General features: G+C 49.0%; 2 protein-coding genes across 4 annotated transcripts; one reads left to right on the top strand and one right to left on the bottom strand.

The window, feature by feature from the left end:
- The first annotated feature begins 1,160 nt into the window (after window positions 1-1,160).
- LOC308271281 (uncharacterized protein) lies at window positions 1,161-6,603 on the top strand. 3 transcript variants are annotated; one of them, XM_080707544.1, is made up of 6 exons: window positions 1,161-1,229; window positions 3,049-3,275; window positions 4,274-4,408; window positions 5,053-5,082; window positions 5,899-6,060; window positions 6,397-6,603. In XM_080707544.1, the coding sequence occupies exons 2-6, from the start codon at window positions 3,086-3,088 to the stop codon at window positions 6,474-6,476; spliced, it is 597 nt and encodes a 198-aa protein (XP_080563670.1). In that variant the 5' UTR covers window positions 1,161-1,229; window positions 3,049-3,085; the 3' UTR covers window positions 6,477-6,603. The 3 variants fall into 3 exon arrangements, with proteins under 3 accessions (XP_080563670.1, XP_080563669.1, XP_080563671.1); XM_080707543.1 differs by having other exon boundaries at window positions 1,165-1,220; XM_080707545.1 differs by lacking the exon at window positions 1,161-1,229 and adding an exon at window positions 1,804-2,016.
- Window positions 6,604-12,833: 6,230 nt separating this feature from the next.
- LOC308271073 (interferon alpha-inducible protein 27-like protein 2) lies at window positions 12,834-17,485 on the bottom strand (the record flags this gene model as incomplete). Its single annotated transcript, XM_080707196.1, has 4 exons — window positions 17,476-17,485; window positions 17,316-17,345; window positions 15,874-16,035; window positions 12,834-12,979 (listed from the first exon to the last, which is right to left on the bottom strand). The coding sequence occupies exons 1-4, from the start codon at window positions 17,477-17,479 to the stop codon at window positions 12,834-12,836; spliced, it is 342 nt and encodes a 113-aa protein (XP_080563322.1). The 5' UTR covers window positions 17,480-17,485.
- Window positions 17,486-23,257: the final 5,772 nt, after the last annotated feature.

Here is a 23,257-nt window from a genome sequence, read left to right on the forward strand (position 1 = left end):
ATATATATAAAAAGTAAAAATGAATTTAATTGCAGTTTCATGAAAACAGAAAACACCTAATCTGCCTTTCATTTTTCTACAGAAATGTTATAACTTAATAGGAACAAAATTCACAAAATATACATATATACCTTTAGCTAGCCTGTGCTAGCCAGAGATATGGTGCCATTCTGGATGGTTGGAATCCCAAACCCCTGCTGGGGTCAGGCTTTTATTGAGGGAGCTAGTGATTCGGGCTGTCTCTTTTTTTTTTTGCAGTACTGGGGATGGAACCCAGGGGTATTCTACCTCCAAGCTACACTCCCAGTTCTATTTTTTATTCTTTATTTTGAAACAGGGTCTCACTGAGTTACAAAGGCCTCACTAAGTAGTAGCCAAGGCTGCCTGCGAACTGCAGTCCTCCTGTCTCAGACTCCCAAATGCTGGGATTACAAGCGTGTGCCACCACACCCGGCTCAAGGGTGTCTCTTCTTATTGGGTTCTTGTCATGTGGATTTCCACAAATGAAGTCCAAGGACTAATGAAGGGTATAGAAATATGAAAGTTTATTTTAATTCAAGGAAAGACAAAGACAGCTCCTTCCCACCCACACAGTAGGGAGAGGTCCCCAAAAGAGTGATCAGTAATGTTCTTGGGAGGTGAGCTTTTATACCTTAATGAGGTTTCCATCTGCTTTTTCATTATTGCTCAGAATTGGGTCTTTTTGCCCGGTTTCAATCCTTACTTTGAACCCTTACCTCTCGGGCTGGTGGGCTCCAGTCTCTGGGCACCGTTTATCTGTTCACCACCCCCACCCAGTTACACAGATTGTCCTCACAATGCCGCTCACAGACGGAGCTGAACTTTTGTTTTGATTTCTATGTCCTTGCCTGCTCATTGTTACCCTTTTATCTGATTAAACTTTCTTGTTTTTGTTCTTTATACAGATGGCCTCTTTTAATTCTTCCTGTTCCCAGGTCCTCTGTCCTGCCTCCTTAAAGTGGAGGAAATACTTTAACAATCCATCCAAACAGATCAAGTTTCATATTGGCCTTGGTACAGTTTTGGTTTCTGAGAAAATGAAACCTTTTCCTATTGGCTGCCTGCATCACGAGGGTGTGCCCTTCAGCTAGGATGGGGCTTCTTAGACATCTGTATCTGGAATTGGAGCCTCAGAGAAACACATCCAGAATCAAGGCCTGGGAGTCAGCCCCACATTCCCAGGAAATCACCTTCGCTGGGTAAGCCAGGTGGGCATCGCCTCAGGGAACGGAGGGGATGTAACTGTAGCTCATTCTCAGGTCAGTGAGGACAGCTGTGAGTCAGGACAACCTCGGGGCAGAGGAGGAGACCAGGGACCAGGGGGAAGAGGTGAGGGGAAGGGGGCATTCTGGGGAATGAAATTAGCCAAATTATGTTATACGCATGTATAAATATATCACAATAAATTCCACTATTATACTGCTCCAATTAAAAATTATTTGAGTATTGGGGATTGAACTTGGAGCTACACCCCTATCCCTATTTTATTTATTTATTTTATTTAGAAATAAGCTCTCACTGAGTTGCTGAGGACCTCGCTAAGTTGTTGAGGCTAGCCTCAAACCTGCGATCCTCCGGTCTCAGCTTCCCAAGTACTGGGATTATAGGTGTGTGCCGCTATGCCAGGCTTAAATTTAAAAGAACTAAAGGTGTGGGGTGTAGCGGTGCACACCTGTAATTCTAGTACTTAGTAGGCTGAGACACTGGAGGATTGTAGGTTCGAGGCCAGCCCTGAGCTATTTAGTGAAACCCTGTTTCAAAAAAAGGGGGAGTACTGTAGCTCTCTGCTGGAGATCAGAAGCAGTGGGCCTGGCTGGTACATGCTCGCTCTCAAGCCTGGAGGGCGAGCCAGCATGAATGGGCAGACAGCAGTGTTAAAAGCTCATGATTGTCACCATGGAGACTTCTGACCTGGAACAGATCACTCTCCCCTCTGAGCTGGACCCTGTCTCCTCCTCGGTAACATGGGAAGAGGATCCCTGCTTTTCCTCATCAGTAAGGAGGTGATAGCAAAGCAGGGGGGATGCCTTCACAGGGCACTGGGATCTGTTTTGGACTTGGAGGCCTTTTGATTGCTCTGTGGAGATTTAAGGGAGTCTCAGAAACATCTAAGAAGTGGGCCCGGGGGTTTTCAGAGGGAAGGAGGCAGCCCACAAGAAGGGCGGTCCACCCAGACCCCTGCGGCCACTCTCCTCGCAGTTTGTCCCCCTGGATCTCAGATCCAGAGCACTGGCACACACGGTTCTTTGCTTCTAGCCGTTTCTTCCCCAGTGGTTGCAGGTCCCCTCTGGTTGGATATATTTATTCATTCTTATCATGGGTCTTCCCTTCTATCCCCAATTTTCCTCCCTCCGAGTCACACATAAAATTCCCCAGGGCCCTCCTTTAACCCCTAACACGGGTCCCTTGGTATCTCCAACACCCACACGCCCCTTTCTCTCCCCCAAGGCCTACTCCAGGTCCAGTGGAGCCACAGGGAAAGACAGAAGACATAAGATGGGGAGGAAGGAGACGTGGGGGACACAGCAAGCGTGGCAGCGACCACAAGTTCAAACTCAGTCCCTTTCCCATCTCTGATCACAAGAGGCACAATTAAATCTTTAGACCTTATCCATAGCTCATCAGTAATACCCTGATGGGGGAAAGTTCTTAGATATTTTTCATGAGAAGCAAACATAAAAATTAGTCCCTAGTAGGTAACAGTTAATATATTCAGAGTCCAGCACAAAGAAACACATAACAAAAATCCTCTTAGGGACAGGGTCCTGTCCCTGTACTACTGATTTTACGTGTTGAGACAGGTCTAGCTAAGCTGTACTTCTTTACTGCTCTCAATAAGATCAGTCTGCACTTTGCTCTGAAATTCCCTTCTGGGCCAACATCAAGGACCCTCACAGCCTGAGTTGACACCACCAGCTCAGAGCAGCTCCGGACCCACCCTGGAGCCCCTGAAGATTTTCAGGACAGAGGATGCGAAGCCAGTTCTGGGGTCCTGATCTCCTCAACAAAGCTCCAACTCTTTTGCAGGTTTAGCTCCGGTTGAAGAACCTTTACTCCCAGCCCTATGGCGTTAACCGGCGCGACCATGCTGGCCTCATCCTTGGCCACCCAGCTCGCCTCCACGGTGACCATGGCCAAGGCTGGTGGAGTGGCCGCAGCGACCATGGCCAAGGCTAGTGGAGTGACTGCAGTGATCATGGCCAAGGCTGGCGGGATGGCCGCTGGCACCTTCCTCGCCGGCCTTTCGTCACAGGGTGAGTATTCCAGGCAGGTGCTGGGGACGAGGGGGGTAGGGAGAGTGTGGAGTCTTCCCGGTGCTCCTCACCACTGCCATATCTCCCCTGGCGCTCTCTCTGAGAAGGCACAGGGAGACGAGTCCAGGGCCATGGGCCTGGGAGTCTGGGTCGCCAAGGGCCCAGATCTAGTCCTCCTCACGTCTGCACAGAGGGAGACTGCAGCAGGGTCCCCTCTTCTCTGGCTCTCGTCTCCCCTGGATTTACCGCCCCAGTTCACCTCCTTTCGGTTTTTTTTTCCTAAATGTCTCCAGCCTGTCCTGAAGTCTCTCCTGCTGGCACTGATTTCCACAAGCTCTGTCTTCGTCAGCCTTTGCAGGCCCCTCTCTGGCTTTACTTAATTTTCCTCATCACGGATCTTCCCTTTTGTCCTCGATTTCCCTCCCTCAAAGTCAACCTTTCTCATATATTTAATGCGCGCGCACGCGTGTGTGTGTGTTTCATATGTATTTTTTTGTGTGTGGTACTGGGGTGGAACCCAGAGCCTTTCTACCTCCACGCTTTACTCCCAGACCTATTTTATGCTTTATTTGGAAACAGGGTCTTACTAAGTTGCTGAGAGCCTCACTAAGTAGCTGAGGCTGGCTTTGAACCTGCGATCCTCCTGTCTCAGCCTCCCAAGCGTGCGCCACCACGCCCGGCATCGTACGTATTTTTTACAGACTGGCTGTTGTTTATACACAGGATCGTGTGTTCTGGGTCTAGTTCTACTGCTTTTCTTTTCACGCTGAGAACCATTCTTTGACATTCATCAGTGTTAACAGGGGAGTTTCTAATCCTGACTTCTAACTGGCCCTAAGGGTCCCTCTGGGCACATCTATGGCCCTTTGTCTTTCTCTCCCTCCCCTGCCCTGGGGAGCCCCCAAGGTTTCTTCAACCTGCAAAAACAACATGCATCAAATGATGGGATGGGACCCTCTGTCCCCTACCCTGACCTCTGACCCTCTGCTCTTCCCCAGGGGCCGCCCTGATATCCCAGGCTTCTCTGGGCTCCCTGACATCTACCCTTGGACCCTTGCTGGGGTCACTGGAAGCTGGCTCCTTGCTGTCTGGATCCTCTGCTGCCGCCACGATGGCCGCTTTACCAGTTGGAGGTAACTGACCCCGAGTAACCGAAAATCCTCATTGGGCCCCCAATTCAGTGTGGAGAAGTTTGAGAAGAAGATTAGGGCCTGGGCCACATCTAGCATTCCACCCTGCTTGTCAAAAATGCAAAGGAATCTTTGGCTTATGCCGATGTGGTTCACAAGGTTAAAACAAAAAGACCAGTTCAGTGGTATCACGCTTTGATGTCTTGGTTGCTGTGCCTAGCACTTGAGCACCTGACACTTATCAACTCACTTGCCTCTACCAACCACCCCAGTCAAGCAGCCAGCAGGCAAACACGCGTGTGCACGCCCGAGCACACACACACACACACACACACACACACACACACACACACACACACAATGCACACGTATGAGCAAAACCTTCATCAGATGGCTGCATTTTGTGAAACCCCTGTTTCTCTGTCACTGAAACCATGGCAGGTAAAGTCGTTCAGGACAGGTCCCCTATCTCAGGTTAGACACCCACATTCTGCAGAAGTCCCCTTCTCTGAGTGCTCTGCAGGGAGGGGCAGGCAGGAGTCTTCCCTTCCCATGAGCCCACCCTGAGGCAGTGGACTGGGGAGGTGGGCTGGGGAGGTGGGGTAGGGAGTGAGGAGCCTGTCACAGTATGTTCTTTTGTTTTCTAGTCAAAGTAGCTGCAATTGGAGCTGGAGGAGGTAAGTCTCTGCAGGGAGCGTTCCATCTTCTCCTGCCCCTTGCCCAGGGACTCTGGGAGCAGCCAGGCTTGTCCACGCCCAGCAATCACATGAGACTCACAAAGATGGTAAGGGGAGGAGATAGGATGAGGGACATGGAAGGAAACGGGGATCTGGGAACAACTGGAAACAAGGAACCAGGAGCTCGGACACAGAAGAACGTCGGGAACAGATGGGGGTGATAGTGTCCTCCGAAGGAGCCCAGCATCCCTTTGGCGCATTCACTGGGTATGGGAATGTCTTAGAACTCCTCTGAGCTCCTGTTTCCTCCTTTGAAAAGTGGGCCAGTGATGGCCATTCAGGGGTTTCCAGAGGAGTGTGTACAATGAGGCATGAGCAGAGTTTGAACACACCAGGGTGCTATGAGCCCGCTGCCTGGAGTTTAGAGGCTTCCAGTGTGCTCTGTGGAAAGGCCATGGAGCCCAGAGCCATACCCTTGAGCAGCTTTGAAGGCTCCTTGCTTACGCCTTCTCCTGGGAAAGACTTGCTCCTATAGAAAGACTGGACCCTAGTAAGACAAAAAACTTGCCACAGCATAGGACCCAGGTGGACTGAGGCTGGACGACTGACTTCTCCAAGAGGGTCTTGCTGCCCTGGACCCTGCAGCCCTCCCCTCTGCTTCTCCACCACCCCTGCCTGATGGCCAAGGGCTGTCACTCACACGCTCAGGGCCCTTGGTCTCCAGATGCTCTGAGGTCTCCAGGCTTGATCCAGGTTGTGTTGGGGGTGGGGGTCCCTCCCCATGGGTCCACTCTGATTTGACTTATCTCCCCACAGTCCTGGCTGTGGGCGCTGTGCCGGCGGTGCTGGGCACCATGGGCTTCACCAGCGCAGGAATCGCCGCCTCCTCCTTGGCAGCCAAGATGATGTCAGTGGCGGCCATTGCCAATGGGGGCGGAATCGCCTCGGGCAGCCTGGTGGCTACTCTGCAGTCTGTGGGTAAGTGTCTGGGTAGGGCTTGTGGAGAGGCTGCCTGGGGGTGCTGGGTTCAGGCTGGATTACGCTTGAGATCACCTCCATCTCAGGATTCAGGCTTCACTCCTAGAGCAAGGCAGCTGTTAGTGGGTTTGCTACCGGAGCTCATGCTATTGGACAATTGCCACAGAAGCCTGTCCCCCCAGACATAGATCCTGGGGGCTCAGGAACCAGGAGAGCACCGTGAGCTCCCTGGGATACTAGGCTCTCCCGAGGGGCCCTCCCTGGTGTCTCGGACCCAGCGGTTCCATCCTGGGAACTGCGCTGCCCCGCCCCATGAGTTCTCTGCTTCTTCCCCAGGAGCGGCTGGACTCTCCCTGTCGTCCAAAATCCTCGTGGGCTCTGCTGGGTCTGCTGTCACAGCCTTGGTGGCCTTGTAAAAGTTCACGCCTGCTCCCCGCAGAGAAGAGGACCATGAAAGCAGAGGGAGAGACCAGTCCCATGGGAAACTGAGTCCAATGCTGTACCCCCGGGCAATAAGAAATAGTAAATATAAGGAATAATAAAAACAAGGAATAAAACTTGCTGTAGCAGCCTTCGGGAGAGCCTTTCCTTTCTGCTTAGCGCCTGGGCAGCAGTGGCCCTGCAGGCTCTCTTTGGTGCCTGGGGTGGGAAGGGGTCTGTTAGCTTCAAGTCTTTCTCCCATCACTGTAGAACAACGCAGAGTTGGTGTGTCATGAGCTGGGATGAATCTCAGTGTGGAGATGGAAGCTGCTTTCTGCTCTGCTTCTGACTGTACCTCAAAGCCAGAGCCTCAGGTCCTAGCGTGCTTGCCATCCTCTAGGTATCCTGTGGCGATTTCCTCAGTGTCTGAGCTCAGACTGAAAGTGTCACCAGCCCCCTCCAAAGTCAAACTGCGTCCCCTGGCCCTAGTCTCCTCCCTCCACCCCACCATCAGCAAGCAGGAAATTTTAATTTGCCAAGAGGGCTGTGACCTTTCTGTTCCAAGGCCCTGATTCCTACACGTCTTTCCCCTCCAAGAGCAAGGCTTTGGAGAAACTTAGAGAAACTTCTCATCGCTAGGCTGGGTCCTTCACAGTAGAAGGATCATCAGAAAATCAGCTCCCACATTTGATTGGCTCCTCTCTTCCACATTCTCCTGGAACACGTACTGGGGTCAGAACTCTGTCTTGGGTACTACAGGTGGAAGGGACGTGACTGAACGCCTTCGACCAGGTGGTACTCATAGTTGGCTGCAGGGATGGCTAAACTGGGATGCTGCCCTCTGGTAAGTACTGTGGTACTCAGCTTTCAGTTACTGTGACAAAATACCAGAGAAAATCCACTTAAGATGAAGAATGGTATACTTGGCTGATGATGTCAGAGGTCTCAGTCCACGGTTGGTTAATTTTTCTGTTTCAGGGCCTTGGTGAGGCAGAAAGTCATGGTGGGAGTGTGTGAGGGAACAAAAAGAAAGAGAGAGAGTGGGGAAGGGACTGGGGTCTCCTTACCTTCTTCTAGGCCATGCCCCCAGTGACCTAACTCCCTCCCACTAGGCCCCACCTCCCAGTGGCACCACAGGTAACACTGATAAAAACATATCGGTAGAAAATCTCTTCAAAGGTTGGGGAGGGAGAGGGGGCAGAGTTCTATTTTCAGACTCTCTAGCATGCTCCGGGCACACTTTTTCTTCTCTTCTCTTTCTATTTCCTACTGATTTTTGTAATAAAGACTTGTTAAAGCTGCAAAAAAAAAAAAAAAAGTAAAATAGAAATAGAAATGTAGTTTAGAGGTGGAACTCCCCTGGGTTCAATACCCAGTAATGTACACACACACACACACACACACACACACACACACACACACACACCTTCCCTCTGCTGCAACCTCTTGGCATATACCCATAGTTTTCTATATCATGGTGGCTCCCACTGCAATGCTCGACTAGTCCCACACAAATATCACTGCTCTTTGGAGCATGTCTCCGATGGCTGTTGAGGTTAACATCAGTTTGTGGCAACTGGTTATGCAGTAGTAAAAGACCCGTCCTACCTGGAGAGCCTGTCTCCCTTTGCTGGGCTAAGGCTCGATCCCTCAGGAGCCGGCTGATCTTAACTCTGCAACCCCAGGGTTCCTGAAGCTCCTGGCTCCAGCGGCTCCCCAGGTCCTGCTCCTGTGGGATTTCAGAGGTCCCTTCTTGTCCTAAGGCGCCCCTGTTTGGAGGAAACCAGGCTCATTCACCACGAACTCAGAGGCTCAGCTTTGCTGAAGAGTAAAGCCAGGGACAGAGGTTGCAGCCCAACCACAGCAATTTAGGGAGGGCCTTAGCAACTTAGTGAGACCTTGTTTCAAAATAAAAACTGAAACAGGTCTGGGGATATAGCTCAGAGGTAGAATGTCCTAGGTTCAACCCCCCCACTCCCCAGTACCAAAAAAGAAAAAGAGAAAGGCCTAACCCAGGACACCTGGGGCTATGGCGGGCAGGGGCAGTGTGTGCATTCTTATACGTTTAAGAATAAGTGTCAGCTTCATTCTGAATGTAGATTGCACTTTCCATACCAGAGGCAGGGCTCAGTCACCCACGACTCAGTTTCCAGTCCTCACCTCCCTAAGTTCCCCGAGGTGGCCCATGCAGATATATGCAACTGCTTCCCGGTGACTCCTCCCTCTGGGGCAGCTGGGACTGGAAATGGCAAAGCTCTGTCTCCTGGCACTTGAGCAATAACCAATGGGGACGCGGCCCGCCCTGGCAGCCCGGCAGCCTGAGCCCGGCAAAGTGCAGGACACCGGGCCTTCTTGCAGTCCCTCCCGCTGGCTCACATGCCTACAGGCGGCTCCCTCGGGTGGCTTTCCATCCGTCTTGCAGGATGGCGCTGCCAGAAAGAAGAGTTCCAAAGCACCGGAGCCCTAAGGCACGTAGCAGAAGTCAGAGCAGTTGGCTGCCCAGACAAAACCAAGCAAAACGGAAGGGAGAAAACAAGGTCTAATTTCACCCCAGGGGCCGATTTGGACACAATTTGGTGCTTTTCCTTCTAGTCTGTCACCCCTGGATATGTAACCCCCTCCCCATCACACTGGGCACTCTGCTTTACCATTTGTTGATTTAATTGGTCATTTAGATTTTTTGGGCTTTTTATGCTCTTCAAAAAGTGTGTATGTGTGTGTGTGTGTGTGTGTGTGTGTGTGTGTGTGTGTGTGTTTTACTGGGGATTGAACTCAGGGCCAGTCTCCCTTGGAGCTTAACTCTCAGTCCGATGTTCACTTTGTATTTTATTTTATTCATTTATTTTTGCAGATCGAACCCCCCCAGGGCCATTCTACCTCTGAGTGACCCCCCCACACACACACACACACACTGGCAGCCCCATTACAAGGTCTCACTAACTTGCCCAGGGCCTCACTAGGGTGCTGAGGCTGACCTTGACCTGTGATACCTCCTGTTTCAGCCTCCCAAGTCCTGGAATTACGGGCCTGTACCATCACGCCTGGCTTCTCTCACAGTCTTAGAAGGCACCTCCGCCGCCCCAGTCTGTTTTCAATCTTTACACATTCGCTTTTCCAGGTCTCTAGATGGCCCCTTCCTCCGGCAGGCTCTCTGGTCTTTGCCTTCTGCCCTTGTTGCTGCCGTGGAAACATGGAATAATATATCTTCCTCCAAGTTTCATTCCTAGCAGCTGGGACCCAGAACCCCTTTCTCCTTGCCATACTTCCGTAGGCCTTTCTTTTTCTTTTTTCTTTTTTGTAGGCACTGGGGATTGAACCCAAGGGTGTTCTACCTCTGATCTAGACACCAGGTTTTATTTTTCCTTTCTTTCTTTCTTTCTCTCTCTTTCTATCTTTCTTTCTTTCTTTCTTTCTTTCTTTCTTTCTTTCTTTCTGTGGTACTGGGGATTGAACCCAGAGACACTCTACCTCCGAGCTACACCCCCAGCCCTATTTTTAATTCTTTATTTTGAAACAGGGTCTCGCTACCTTGTGGCGGGCCTCACTAAGTTGCTGAGGCTAGCTGTAAACCAGGATCCTCCTGTCTTAGCCTCCCAAGGACAGGGATTACAAGCATGCACCACCATGCTCAACTGATTTTTTTTTCTTTTTTCTTTATAGTGGTGTTGGGGGTGGAACCCAGGGGACTTCTACCTCCAAGCTACATTACCAGCCCTATTTTTTATTCTTTTTTTTTTGAAACAGGGTCTCACTGAGTTGCAAAGGGCTCACTAAGTAATAGCTGAGGCTGTCCGTGAACCGAGATCCTCCTTGTCTCAGCCTCCCAAATGCTAGGATTACAAGCGTGCACCACCATGCCCAGCTGATTTTTTTTTATTTTGAAACAGACTCACTGAGTTGCTGAGATGATCCTCTGTCTCAGCCTCCCGAGGACTGGGATTACTGGCCATGTACCTTTTGACACCGATCCACCGGCCTCCCTCCCAGACATCCCTCTAGCTGTCCCCCATTAGAACAGACCCCTCCCTCCTGGAGCCTGTCACTGTACATGGTGTCCTAGGTCACCCTTGTTGGGGCAGGTGCCAGTTCTCCTGACATCACAGACTCTACCGCAGTATCCATGACATGGAGAAGGGCTGCCGGCACTGGGGGAGACTTGATCAGGGTTCCATGGTCAGGCACGAGTTCCAGCCTTCTTTTCTGTTTTCTAGACAAGGGCAGAGGCGATATGGTAAGCATTCTTGATTTGGCCTCCTTCTCGGAGGTGCCTGAGCCCGACTGTAACACACGGCACATGGCATCTTCCTGATCATTTGCTTGTCAGTCTCCTGACAGGACTAGAGATCAGGAGAGGAAGAGACAATGTCTTTCTCATCCTGGGCATCTAGTTCCATTGATAAGGAAGGACAGAGGGCTCTGGGATCAGCAGCTCACTCTGTGCCCTAGCTATTTTATTAAGGCTTGGATCTGAAATGTCCCTCAAAGGCTCCTGTGTTGAAGCCTTGGTCCCCAAGGCCACCCTGTTGAGAGCTGTGGCCTCCTCAGTGGGTCAGTCCATTATGGATTCATCATTTGATGGCATTATCAGAAGGTGGTAGAAACTGAAGGAAGCTGGACCTGGTTGGGGGGAGTGGGTCCTGATGGGGATTGAGCCCATATGGATTGTTAATAAGAGCTGTATTAATTGCTAATAAGAATAAGCTTTCATACTTAGGCAAAATGATAAAATCCTTTTCTCTGCCTCTAAGCTGTCAGTGAAGAGCTGTAGCCAATATTGACAGTGGTCAGCTAAAAGTTAGTTGTTAGCCCGGGTAACCACAGAATGTTAGAACAAAGAAACACTGAATTTTCATAGTAGTTTAAAGTTAAGAGAACCCTATATTAATTACCAAGTACACAAAAGAGTTATAGCCCAGAGCCTCCATACTTTAAAGACAAGTTTTCAACATAATAAATAACTTCTAGCAGATAGAGTTAGAATAAGGCTAAAAACTCTCCAAGGAAACAGGTGGATGGTACAGGCCTTCTCCAAAGAAGGCACATACCACGTAACCCCTGACCTTTTATTTAACCCAGTAACACATCTTGGTCATAAATCTAACAAGAAAGGCTTGTACCACAGAGATAATTGGTGGGCCTGCGCCTGTATTGGGTCGGGGATAGGTAAAAAGACTTGGTTAAGCAGGATGGGAGGAAGGAGACAATGAATCCTTATAAGAACTGTTCTGTGTTCAAAAGCTTCAGTGTCTTACTTCCAAGGCACTCCACTGCATACCTCTGACGCAGTGCTTTGATGGTTCTGTCCCTTCTTTCTACCTTTGTAATAATAAAATTTGCTTAAGCTTGCAGCAGTATAGTTCTGGCTATTTTTTCTAAACTAGCTAAGAACAAGAACCCATGTCAGCATCTCAAACCGTTACAGGTCCTTCAGGCTATTTCCTTGGGAAATATTCCTAGATCCCAGCCCCTTCTGCAGTCTCTGTCTTCCTTTCACCCTCTCGCCTTCTTGGCTGCCATGAGGTGAGCAGTTGTCCTCTCTGTCACAATGTTTCTCTGGCTGCCATGAGGTGAGCAGTTGTCCTCTCTGTCACAATGTTTCTCTGGCTGCCATGAGGTGAGCAGTTGTCCTCTCTGTCACAATGTTTCTCTGGCATCCCCTCCTCCCCAGCATGTTTCTGCCTTAGAAGTAGCAGACCATGGATGATGGAAACCTCCGGAACCATTCGCCACAAGAAACCTTCCCTCCTTTAAGTTGTTTTCCTCAGGTATTTTGTTACAGCAATGAAAAGCTGACTAACACACTACTACTCAATCTCTTGCTTCATACAATGAACCTCTTCCTTGAGTAAGGGGTAAACTGAGGCCCACAGAAGACCCACAAACAGCCCCATGCCATAGACCCCATCTCTTGCAGCACTGGGACCAACCAGAGCCTCCTGCTTGCTGACATGTGCTTGGTTAACCTGCGCCTCTCTCTGTCCTTCACGACAAGGCTGCTGGGAGATCTGGGAGACCTTGAAGGCCCCAGATCACAGCTCCCCAAATAGGGCCGCGAGGAGCAAAGATGGGAGACATGTTGGCATGTGATCTTTATTTCTCATATTTCTCTGACATCAGTGAGCATTTTAGAGGTACAACTTGGGTTACATTTCTTTTTTTGGTGGTACTGGGGTTTCTGGAAACCCTTCTACCTCCAGGATATACTCCCGGACCCATTTTTATATTTTTATTTGGAAACAGGGTCTCTTAAGCCAGCGAGGCTGGCTTCGAACCCGAGTGATCCTCCTGTCTCCGCCTCCCAAGCGTGGGGATTACAAGCGTGGGCCACCATGCCCGGCACATTTTTAAATTTTTCACGGCTCATCCCCTTCATCTTCAGATTCATCTTCAGGTTCAGGAGGAGAAGAAGGTTTCTCTTTTGAACCCCCGATCCAGGCCCCTATAGCTGACCCAACAGAGCCCAGGAGGATGTTGGATGATGTGGACAGTCCCGTTGCCCCTGGGGAAGAGACAGAGGGTGAGCGTGGGGGTGGGGGGTGACAGGTATGGCCTGTGGCCCAGAGCTCCCCTGGACCCCTCCCCATGTTCTGAGTCTCTCCTTGGACTCTGCCAGGGACAGAGGATGCTGGAGGTGGCTGAGAGGGAAGATGGGGTGAGCATGGGCATTGAGAAGCAGAGGAGAGGCAGGGCCATCCATAGACACACCATGAGAGCGGCAGGGCCTCCATTTTACACAGAAGCCCTGGAGGCCCAGGGGGAGGGGACAGGTCCATATTGTTACGGATTGGGAGAATATGGTTTGGGAAACTGTTCCCGGGGACCCCTGCTAGGGTCCCGGACACACTTTTCCCCAACCCATAACAAAAACCCAAAACGACCCAAAACAGGAATAAACCGCGGGTTCTCGTCCTAAGCTAAGAATAAATATGCATAGCTTGGACAGTTGCTGAAGATTTAAAGAAGTTTATTAGAAAGATAGAAATACAGAAAATAGAACTACAGCTCCATACCAGACTGGCATGGAGGGGTGACTTGAAATGAATACACCAAAGGGATTACACAGAGACCGGACTTTTATACCCATGACCTCCATCTTGTTTGCGTGACTCTGACATAGTGAACGTCCCTATAAGGTTCCTCCCCTTAACCCTGAAAGGTACCTCCCCTTACCCTGTAAGGTACCTCCCCTTACCCTGTAAGGTACCTCCCCCAATAAGGTGTGGCAAGGTGTCTTCTTTCATGAGGGGCAAGGTCTAACCCTGCTCCATCCTCCCTAGATCATCATGTAGATCTGTCTTTAGATAAAAGCCTAGTTCTCCTCTCTTATTCTCCTGTCTTTAGATAGAGTTCTAGTTCTCCTCTCCTATTCTCCTCTCCTATTGACTGGTTAATTACTTTGAGCTACGTTAATTTACATTGGAATCGCTGCCTGTTTTAGGCAGAAATCAAGTCCTTTCTTTACCCAGGTCTGCCGCCATTTTGACACAACTATTTTTAAATATACCAATTATTTTCTTTTGAAATATATTAATAATCAGAGCTTTCCCAAATCTTCCTAGGCCATTCCAATACCGGTACATGCTACCGCCCGCCCTTGGCATATACGAGCGTGACAAACGCTTGTATCGCTCGGCAAGGTCCAAGGAGGCCATGCCCTGAGGAAGGAGGCGTCATCTCTGGCAAAAATACTCCCTGCTCTTAGATTTCTACACTAAAAAGCTCCGATGATGTAAAACAGGATCCCAAGAATCAGGACTGTGAGAGAAACTGAGTCCGTGGAAAATGAATTTTCTAATAATTTGTCTAAGCCTCTAAACGCCCTTGGCTTTGCTCAAATGGTAATAAAATCTAGTCAGAATTCAGATGCAGTGGAAGCATTCCAGTCACAGTAATTACAAACGCAGATTTCCCCTCTATCACTAACTTACAGTAAAAGCATTGAGTCAGCTGAAACCATTAGCCCTAAAGGGGAGGCAACCAGTAACTCTGTTTACCCCCTCTCCTTGTGATCCTGCATAGATACAGAGAAGATAAACTCTGTGTGTGACATCAAAGCAGCCTAGTTGATGAGCAGCTAATACTGCCCAATACAATAGAGCCGAAGGCCAGGAAGATTCTTGACCTTTACACCCAGTATGTGCGCTTCCTGAAACAGGGAGGTGCCACGTGGCTAAGAAATGAATATGTCAGAACAAAGGACAGATATAATAAATGTGTAAGAGTGAAAGAAAGGAAATACGATGAGAATAAGAAAGGATTTTTGTATGAAGAAGAGCTTATCCTAAGATTGTCTCAAATGGGAAAGAGAGAATCAGGGTAATCAGAAAAGAAAAGGAAGTTGCAGAGGGTCAGTGATAGGAATATGGATTATTAAAAGAGGAATAAGCTTCTAATAAGCCTATCGTTTGAGGAAAAGTGTTCAGCAGCTAGAGAAGTACATCTGACAACTAAATCTAAAACCTTCATGTTATTTTTTGGTGTCTACTTGCTAAAATGTGTTGTGAGCTTGCTTAAGCTTTCAGACTTTAGCAGGTAATGCAGATAAAACCTGGGAGACCTCCATCGCATCCCCCTGGATCGCCATCTTCCCCCGTGCCTGCCATATGGACTAAGCCCTAGGAATGGAAAGTTCTGAAAAGTTAAAGAAGATTCCGTGAGAGGCCATATTCTCCAAGCCCTGGGCATGCCTGTGTCTTCTAGAATTTGCCCTTTGGAGCCGCCTGTCTACAAGGGCAGGGGGCTGGATTCCCGGACTAGCGTTTTTTTTCACTATTGATTTATGGTGATTACACTCCTTTCTTTTTTTTTTTTTTTTTGTACTACTAATCTCACTAGTGAAGGATATAAATTTTCTGGATTCTTGTAATAAAGTGTCAATTGCTCAAGAGGCTTTTGTCCACGTCAGATTCTTTTACCTTTAGCCGTGAATAGGAACTTAAAGGAATTTGTTTCATAAAAGGGAAATAATCGCTGCAGATAAGTGGCTGCAGAACTACTACCTTAACCTTTGTCCACCTTTCTGAGATAAATCGATCTCGAGCGGACTCAGCTCGAGCGGACTCAGCAGCCATCCTGATTGAGCCAGTCTGCCGCAGGTACACACGTCACCTTGGTGTCAGATTTGGGGAGGGCTGAACCCACAGCCCGGGCATCATGCATCTGGGGCTAGGGCTTCTTATGTCTTTCCCCTAATCCAGCCCCGCCTCACCCCTCATTCCATCTGGAACCTCACTCAGAAAGAGCCAAAAAGTGGGGCAGTAAGGGAGAGACAAGAACCCTGAGGCTGAGGATCCTTGCCTGCAGGGGGAGAGGAGATGGGAGGAGGGGGAGGGGAGGACTCTTTGGCCTCAGGCTGGATCCTGGCCTGCCTCTGGCCCCCACAGGGACACTTACCCACAGACTGCAGAAGAGCCACCAGGCTGCCCGCAGGGACTGCGCCTCCATTGGCGATGGCCGTTGCTGACATCATCTTGGCTGCCAAGGACGAGGCTGCTATTCCGGCTCCTGTGAAGCCCATGGTGGTCAGCACCGCGGGCACAGCGAATACTGCCAGGACTGTGGGAGACAGGAACTGGCTGGGGTGCGGCCAGGGCAAGGGGCTCCCTTAGAACTTCTTGCCCAATTTTGGGGGATGCCTGCTCTGAGCCTTTTGGGATCAGCAGCTTGGAGAGGGGTCTCCTAGTCACGAAGGCGGTGGGTATGGAGCCAGGTGGGATCACAGAGGTCCTAGGCCCTGTCACCTGCTGGGTTACACTGGGGAAGCCCCATCCTTCACTGAGCTTGGGATCTGTGTGTGAACAGGAGTGTGTGTGTGTGTGTGTGTGTGTGTGTGTGTGTGTGTGTGAAATTAACCACTGTGTGTGAACAGGAGTGTGTGTGAAATTAACCACTGTGGTTTTTAGCAGCAGCCCCCCCCCTCCCATGTACCAGTATTAGGAAATGGCCTAAAAAGATCTGAAAAAAGAAGTTTTGGTTATTAAAATTTATCAGTTTGTAGAAAATGGAGTGCAGACCTAAAAGGGAAGGGCTGGTAGGGCGTGAGTACTGCCAGGAGTCAGGTAGCTGTTATAATGCAAAAGTACCCTGGTTCTAAGTAATTAACAAGTAGATAGTGGAGTGGGAGTTCTAACTTTCACATTCTAAAGATAGATTCACATAATAAATGGTATCTAGCTAAGGATTCCACAAGAGGTTGGGAGGAGGGGATTGACCTTTAGGGAAAGGAGAGCAGATACCACAGGGCCCTTGACCTTGTGAATCATTCTGGTTTAAACAAAGAAACCTGGGCATAGACCAACAGGCAGGAAAATTAAGGGGTGGACTTAGACCTATGTCATAAAATTATATAGGAGAGCAAGATGGAGGACTTTATGTCTATAAAAGCTGTTGTGTATTTTGTATTCCAGTGACTTCGTTTCGAGTCACCCACCTATATTATTCTGTAATAATATAGGGCTGTACCTGTATTCTTTATTTCTATCTCTGTACTAATAAACTCATTTAAATCTTCAGCAAGATTATTGCATATTTATCATTAGTCTGGACAAGGACCCCCGGTCACAGGAATAATCTCCAGGAGCCTAACTGGGGTCCCCGGGACAGTTCCCCCAAACCATAACAGGTCAAACCGTAACACACAAGCCAACTCTTTCTAGCATGGTTAAGGAATAGGGCAGATGCCGGGACGGGATCCTGTTGAGCTTTCCCCTGGGGTATCCTGACTGTTACTTTCTGCCCCTATGCTGGCCTAGGCAGCTCTGGGGTGCACGGTGAGGGGGTGAGAGCAGCTTTGCATCTCTGTGGGCCTCCCATCTTCTCTGGGCCAGGAAACAAACCTCCTCCAACTGCAGCTGCCGCCACTTGTTCTAGGGAAAAAAGAACGATAGAGAGTGAACTAGGAGACCGAAGCAACACAGGGCTGGAGCTGCTCCTCCAAGTCTGAGAGCTCTGGGGATCCGGGAGCCCACCCCCCGCAGCCAGCAAAGGGAAACTTACTCATCCTGATGGGGCGTCCTCCCTCTCCCAACTCTGCGCAAGAAATGGCAATGTCTCTTGTTACTTCAGCAATAACCAATGGGGATGTGGCCGGCCTCTGGCAGCCAGGCTGCGCAACGCCCTCCTGCAGCCCATTAGCCGCTGACTCATCGGCCCACAGGTGGCTCCTTCAGATGACTTTCCCTCTTGCAGCAGGGCTCTGCCGGAGAGAAAAGAGTTCCAACAAACCCCAAAGCCCTAGCAAGGGTTCCACACACATAGCAGAAGGAAAAGCAGTTCCCTGCTAAAACAAAACAAAACACAAACACAAAATGGGAAGTGAAAAATATCTAATTTCACCTCTAGAGAGAGATATGGTTGTATTGGGACGTTTTTCCTCCTGTCACCGGGAATATGTACCCAACCCTTCCCCAAATATGACACTGCATTCTCTGCTTTAAAATTTACTCATTTTATTTAGTCAATCATTTTGATTTTTTTTCAGACTATGTTTTCAACAAGTGTGTGTGTGTGTGTGTGTGTGTGTGTGTGTGTGTGTATGTGTGTGTGTTATTGGGGATTGAACCCAGGGGCAGTCTGCACCCTAGCCCCAATTTTTATTTTAAAAGAGGGCCCAAGTTGCTGAGGCTGACCACTGACCTGCCATCCTCCTGTCTCAGCCCTCCCAAGTACTATGCCCAGTTTCAACAAATGCTTAAAAAGCTAAGTGTGTCATGATATAACTTGTACAAAATAAAAGTCATTCTTTTAGTGCACACATCTATGACCTGGATGTACCCTTACAATTCTGGAAGCACCAGTTCGGATATAACTATTTCTTCCATCCCCTGTCCCCAAAATTCTCTCCTGAGTTTTTGTTTTGGGTGGTGCTGGAGACCGATCCCAGGGAGTTGAACCTCCGAGCTCTTCTCCAGCCCTACTTTATTTTGAAATAGGGTCTCACTAACTTGCAGAGAGCCTCACTAAGTGGCCGAGGCTGATCTCAAGTGTGGGCCACCACACTCGGCTTCTCTCATGCTCTCTGTAGGAACCCCCACACTCTGATTTGTTTTCAACCTCTATGAGACAGGATAGAACAAATAAAATATTCGGTAGGAAGAAGGCAAGTTGGGAAAGAAGGAAAACATAATTTTAAATTTTAAAACACGTCGTAACCTTTGGTTTCACTTTAACACAGCTTGTTTGCTCTTAGGCAACAGCCAGGTCCATGCTTTTAAGTCTTATATCCTAGTCAATACCAAAAATTGTGAGTAGACCCCAGAAAGAGTTTCATCTTTTTTTTTTTTTTTTTTTCAGTACCAGGGATGAAACCCAGGGGCACTGTACCTCCAAGCTACACCCTCAGCCCTGTTTTTTAGTCCTTTTTATTTTTGAAACAGGGTCTCACTGAGTTGGGAAGGGCCTCACTAAGTGGCTGAAGCTGGCCGCGAACCGCGATCCTCTGGTCTCCACCTCCTGAATGCTGGGATTACAAGCGTGCGCCGCCAAGCACGGCAGAGTTTCACTTTTTGTCAGAGCTCTGCTCCCCTTGATTTCCTGAAAGAAAGAGATCCCAGAGAAAATCACACATTTACCCTGCACCCCAGCTACCATGGCTTCGGGCCCTTGTCTGCTCCCTGGGATGTTTTTTATTTTTTATTTTTTTTCCGGTACTAGGGATGGAACTCAGGGGCATTCTGCCTCTGAGCTACACACCTAGTCCTATTTTATTTTCTTTATTTGGAAACAGGGTCTCACTAAGTTGCAGAGGGCCTCACTAAGTAGGCGAGGCTGTCCTTGAACCTCAGATCCTCCGGTCTCAGCCTCCCAAAGTACTGGGATTATAAGCGTGCACCACTACGCCACGAGTTCCCTGGGATTTCTTATCCCAAGGAATTTTCACCTTTGGTCAGTCTGAAGTTTCAAAGAAAGGAGGTTGCCATCCCATGTTGCCCCATTTCCCGCCAGCCATGTGCCCTGAGCCACCTCCCTCTCTAGCATACCCTACAGGAGCAGAATTGCATAGATCCTGGAACCTGTCTGCCTTTCTCTGTCTCTCTGCTCCCGAGCTCTGACTCCCCTGAATGTGTATTTCCACCTTTCTTGAATTAAACTCTGTCTTTGTCTCTGACTAGCGCTTACTGAAATTCTTTTCACCACAGAAGCCAATAACCTACAGAATGATCGAGTTTTTCCATGACATCTACACATTCGCTTTTCCAGAACTTAAGATATGTCATTATATATTCTGCCTTGTGGATGTACTATAGTTGAATGCATCAGCCTCCCTTTCTAAGGGTCTAGTTTCTTTCTAATATTTAGTCTAATAAGTTTTATTTCAGAATGAGAGGCTAACATCACGAGGCACAATGTATTCTGATAATATGTTCCAGAGCTTGAGCTATACCCCCAGCCCGATTTTTTCCCTTTATTTTTGAAACAGGGTCTCGCTAAGTTACAAAGGGCCTCACTAAGTAGCTGAGGCAGACCGTGAACCATGATCCTCCTGTCTCAGCCTCCCAAGGACCAGGATTACAAGTGCACCGCCACGCCCAGCTCATTGCACTATTTTAAGTCCTTTATGTTTCCTATTTGCTCTTGTATTCTCAAATGATCCCAAGTCTGATTTTGCAAAAGTAAGCATTTTGTTATTTACTGTGCTCCTTCACCCTCCTGAGGGCGACTAGCCTCTTCGGAGGCTCAGCGCTCAGGATGGGGGCTCAGCTCTCTTCTCATCACTGTTGAATCCGGCCTGCCCCCACTTCGAGGCAGACAGGGAACCTCAGGATTCTTGTACGGACTCTTCCTGGCTCCTCCTGTGGTTGAGGCTGTGCCCTGCTGCGCTCTCTCACCTGTTCTACCTGGAGTATCCAAAAACCCCAGCTCAGCGCTTTGGCGACTGCCCTGTTTACCATGATGGCAATGAAGGAAGCTGCAATCCAAGCGTGCAGTGTTCCTGGTTCAGTAAATCCCAAACAACGAGTGTGTATGGGGCCACTTCTCAGTAGGGGCACCGGCATAGGGCTATGCAGAGAGCAGCCCAGCCACTGTGCAGAAACAGAGTTCATGTTTATTTATTTATTTATTTTTGGTACTGGGAATTGAACCCAGGGGCAATCTACCTCTAAACTACACCCCCAGACCTATTTTTTGTTCTTTATTTTAAAACAGGGTCTCACTGAGTTGCAGAGGGCCTCACTAAGTAGCCGAGGCTGGCCGTGAACCGCGATCCTCCTTAAAAAGAAATGAGAAATTGCTCAACTGAATAAAAACTTCTGCTCATCAAATGACATCATTAAGAAAATAAAATGGCAGGCCAGAGACTGAGAACATTGTTTGTAAGGCATATGTTTGGGAAAGGACTTATATCCAGAATACATAAAAAAAAGCTACTTATATCCAGAATATATAAAAAAGCTGATAGCACAATATTAAAAAGACAAAAATCAAGCTGGGCATGGTGGCGCACGCTTGTAACCACAGCATTCGGGAGGCTGAGACAGGAGGACTGCGGTTCGTAGACAGCCTCAGCTACTTAGTAAGGCCCTCTGCAACTCCGTAAGACCCTGTTTCAAATAGGGCTGGGGGTGTAGCTTGGAGGTATAATGCCTCTGGGTTCCATCCTCAAACCCATAAAAAAAAAAAAAAAGAGGCAAAAACCTCAAGCCAAGTAAGGTATGTGAGTAGTCAGTAGGTATAGAAAAAGATTCCCGGTATCTTTAGTTCTTGGGGAGCCACAGTGGAATATCAACTCAAATGTGCAAGAATAGTTAAGATAAAAGGCTCACCATGTCAAGTGCTGGCAGGGACAGGGAGCAACTATCGTATATTCCAAAGGGACTATAAAGTGGCACTGCCAGTTTGGTCAGCTCTTCTTGTAAAGTATATGATGTGTGCAGACTACACACATAGAAGCATCCACTAATTTCATTTGTAGGTGTTTACTCAAGAGCAATGAAATTCATGCCCAAAGACTTACACACGGTGTTCAAAAAACTTCACTTGTAACAGCCCCGTCTGACAATAACCCCCGAAAATATGTTAACAAGGAATTATACAAGCAATGCCACTTCATTAGAACATTTAGAAAATATCGATAATGCAAAATGAAAAAGAAATAAAAATGGTTTCCCACCATTTTGTTTCTGGGGCAGAACTTTCAGTAACCCCTTCCCCCATCCTTCCCATCTTTAACAGAGCCTTAGAGGAGCTTCAGGCTAAGGTCTCTGCACTGCTTTGAAAATTCTCCTGAGTTGTGAGCCAGCCATCCGACACAGCGAATGGATATGCCTGGACATATCTTTCAAGAGATGTGGCGGCTCCAGGTAGCAGGCCAAGAATTCTGGGACGGTGGGTGTCTCTGTCAGCCTCGCGAATTACCTGCATCTAACTAACTAGCTGGGCCGGGGGCAGTTCAATTGCCTTCTGAGAACAGGATTTGGGAGGCTCAGCTCCTTGGTTTGGAGTGCCCTCTTGTGGCACTATTTAAAACTGCATGTACAGCTGCAAGTAGGCGGGCTTGGAGGGTGATTTGAGGGCTGCGGGCAGCTGGTCCAGAATCTCCCATTGTAAGGGCTGCAAGGGCAGCTCCACTTCTTGGGGCAAACGTGTGTATTGGGACAGCAGAGATCTCGCTTTGGAAGAGTTTTGCCGCAAAGAGTTTACCGCAAAACTCATGAGCATGCCTTTAATTCCCTGTTTCGTCTCCACTTTTAGGGCTGGCTCCTGGGAACCTTGTTCATGAGCATCGCCTCTGCTTCCCCACACACCTTGATCAGACCAGGGCCGTGAACTTGCCAAGGGCTCTTTCCCTGGGAATCTGGAGAGAGAGAGTTACAGAGACAATAACCAGACAGATAACAGGGCAGTCTTGGGGCAGCTGTCATGGCCCAGTAAGAGAAAGAGCTGACTCTTGGAGAGAGAGAGAAAAGGGGCAGATGCTCAGAGAAGCCAGAGTAAGAAGCCGAGTGAAGCCTTCTGTGTTCTGGCTGCTAGACCCGCTGAGGTGCCGCGAGCCAGCGTGTGGCTTCTGAGAAGCCCCTCGACCTTACTACATATGTCATGTATGTTTCAACATGTCTGTCACCTATGTTCGTCAACAATCACAACACCCAGCCCTGGGATAGATCCAGCTGCAGGCTATGGAGACAGGGCTCTGGGCCTCAGGGAGAAAGGCCTTCCTGAGAAAGCCCCGCCCCCCCCCCACCTCGGCTCTTCCCTCCGATGTACAGGGTGCCAGACCCCCCCCACCCCCGAATGACCCACCTCCCTCTACTTTGCACTCAAGGGACCAGTGACACTTAAGGCTCTCTGTTCTCTTCTTGCCATGCTGGAGTATCAGGTAGACTCCCCAGCAGTCTGCGATGACATCTCCTGGGGCTAAGGTATCACAACCAGTTCATTTACTCACTCAGTAAACACTTGTTTACATTTGCAACACAGCAGACACTTTCCAGTGAACTGTTGACAACAAAGCAGGGTTGCTGCGGCCTGTTTCAGAAGCCCCTAGCCCCCGGAGAGTATGTGAAACACTGTATCAGCCGGGTGCCCGGTGACACAGATATTCACTGGTGCCCCATTTTCTTACTTTATAAATCTATAAAAGACACCGCCATGGAAAATGAATCCCAAGCTGCAAGCCCTCATTTGCATATTAGGGCACTCCCCTTGAGCAGGGATCACCCCACCCTCCACCTGTGCCCTGTGAGCTGGGCCACACCGGGGAGTGAGTCTGAACTCCCTTTTCCTGGCACTGTCAAGCAGCCTCCAGGCTGCAGGACCCAGGCCGGGGGGTGTCGTCTGA

Source organism: Muscardinus avellanarius, assembly GCF_963383645.1.
Source record: "Muscardinus avellanarius genome assembly, chromosome: 12".
Taxonomy (NCBI): Eukaryota; Metazoa; Chordata; class Mammalia; order Rodentia; family Gliridae; genus Muscardinus; species Muscardinus avellanarius.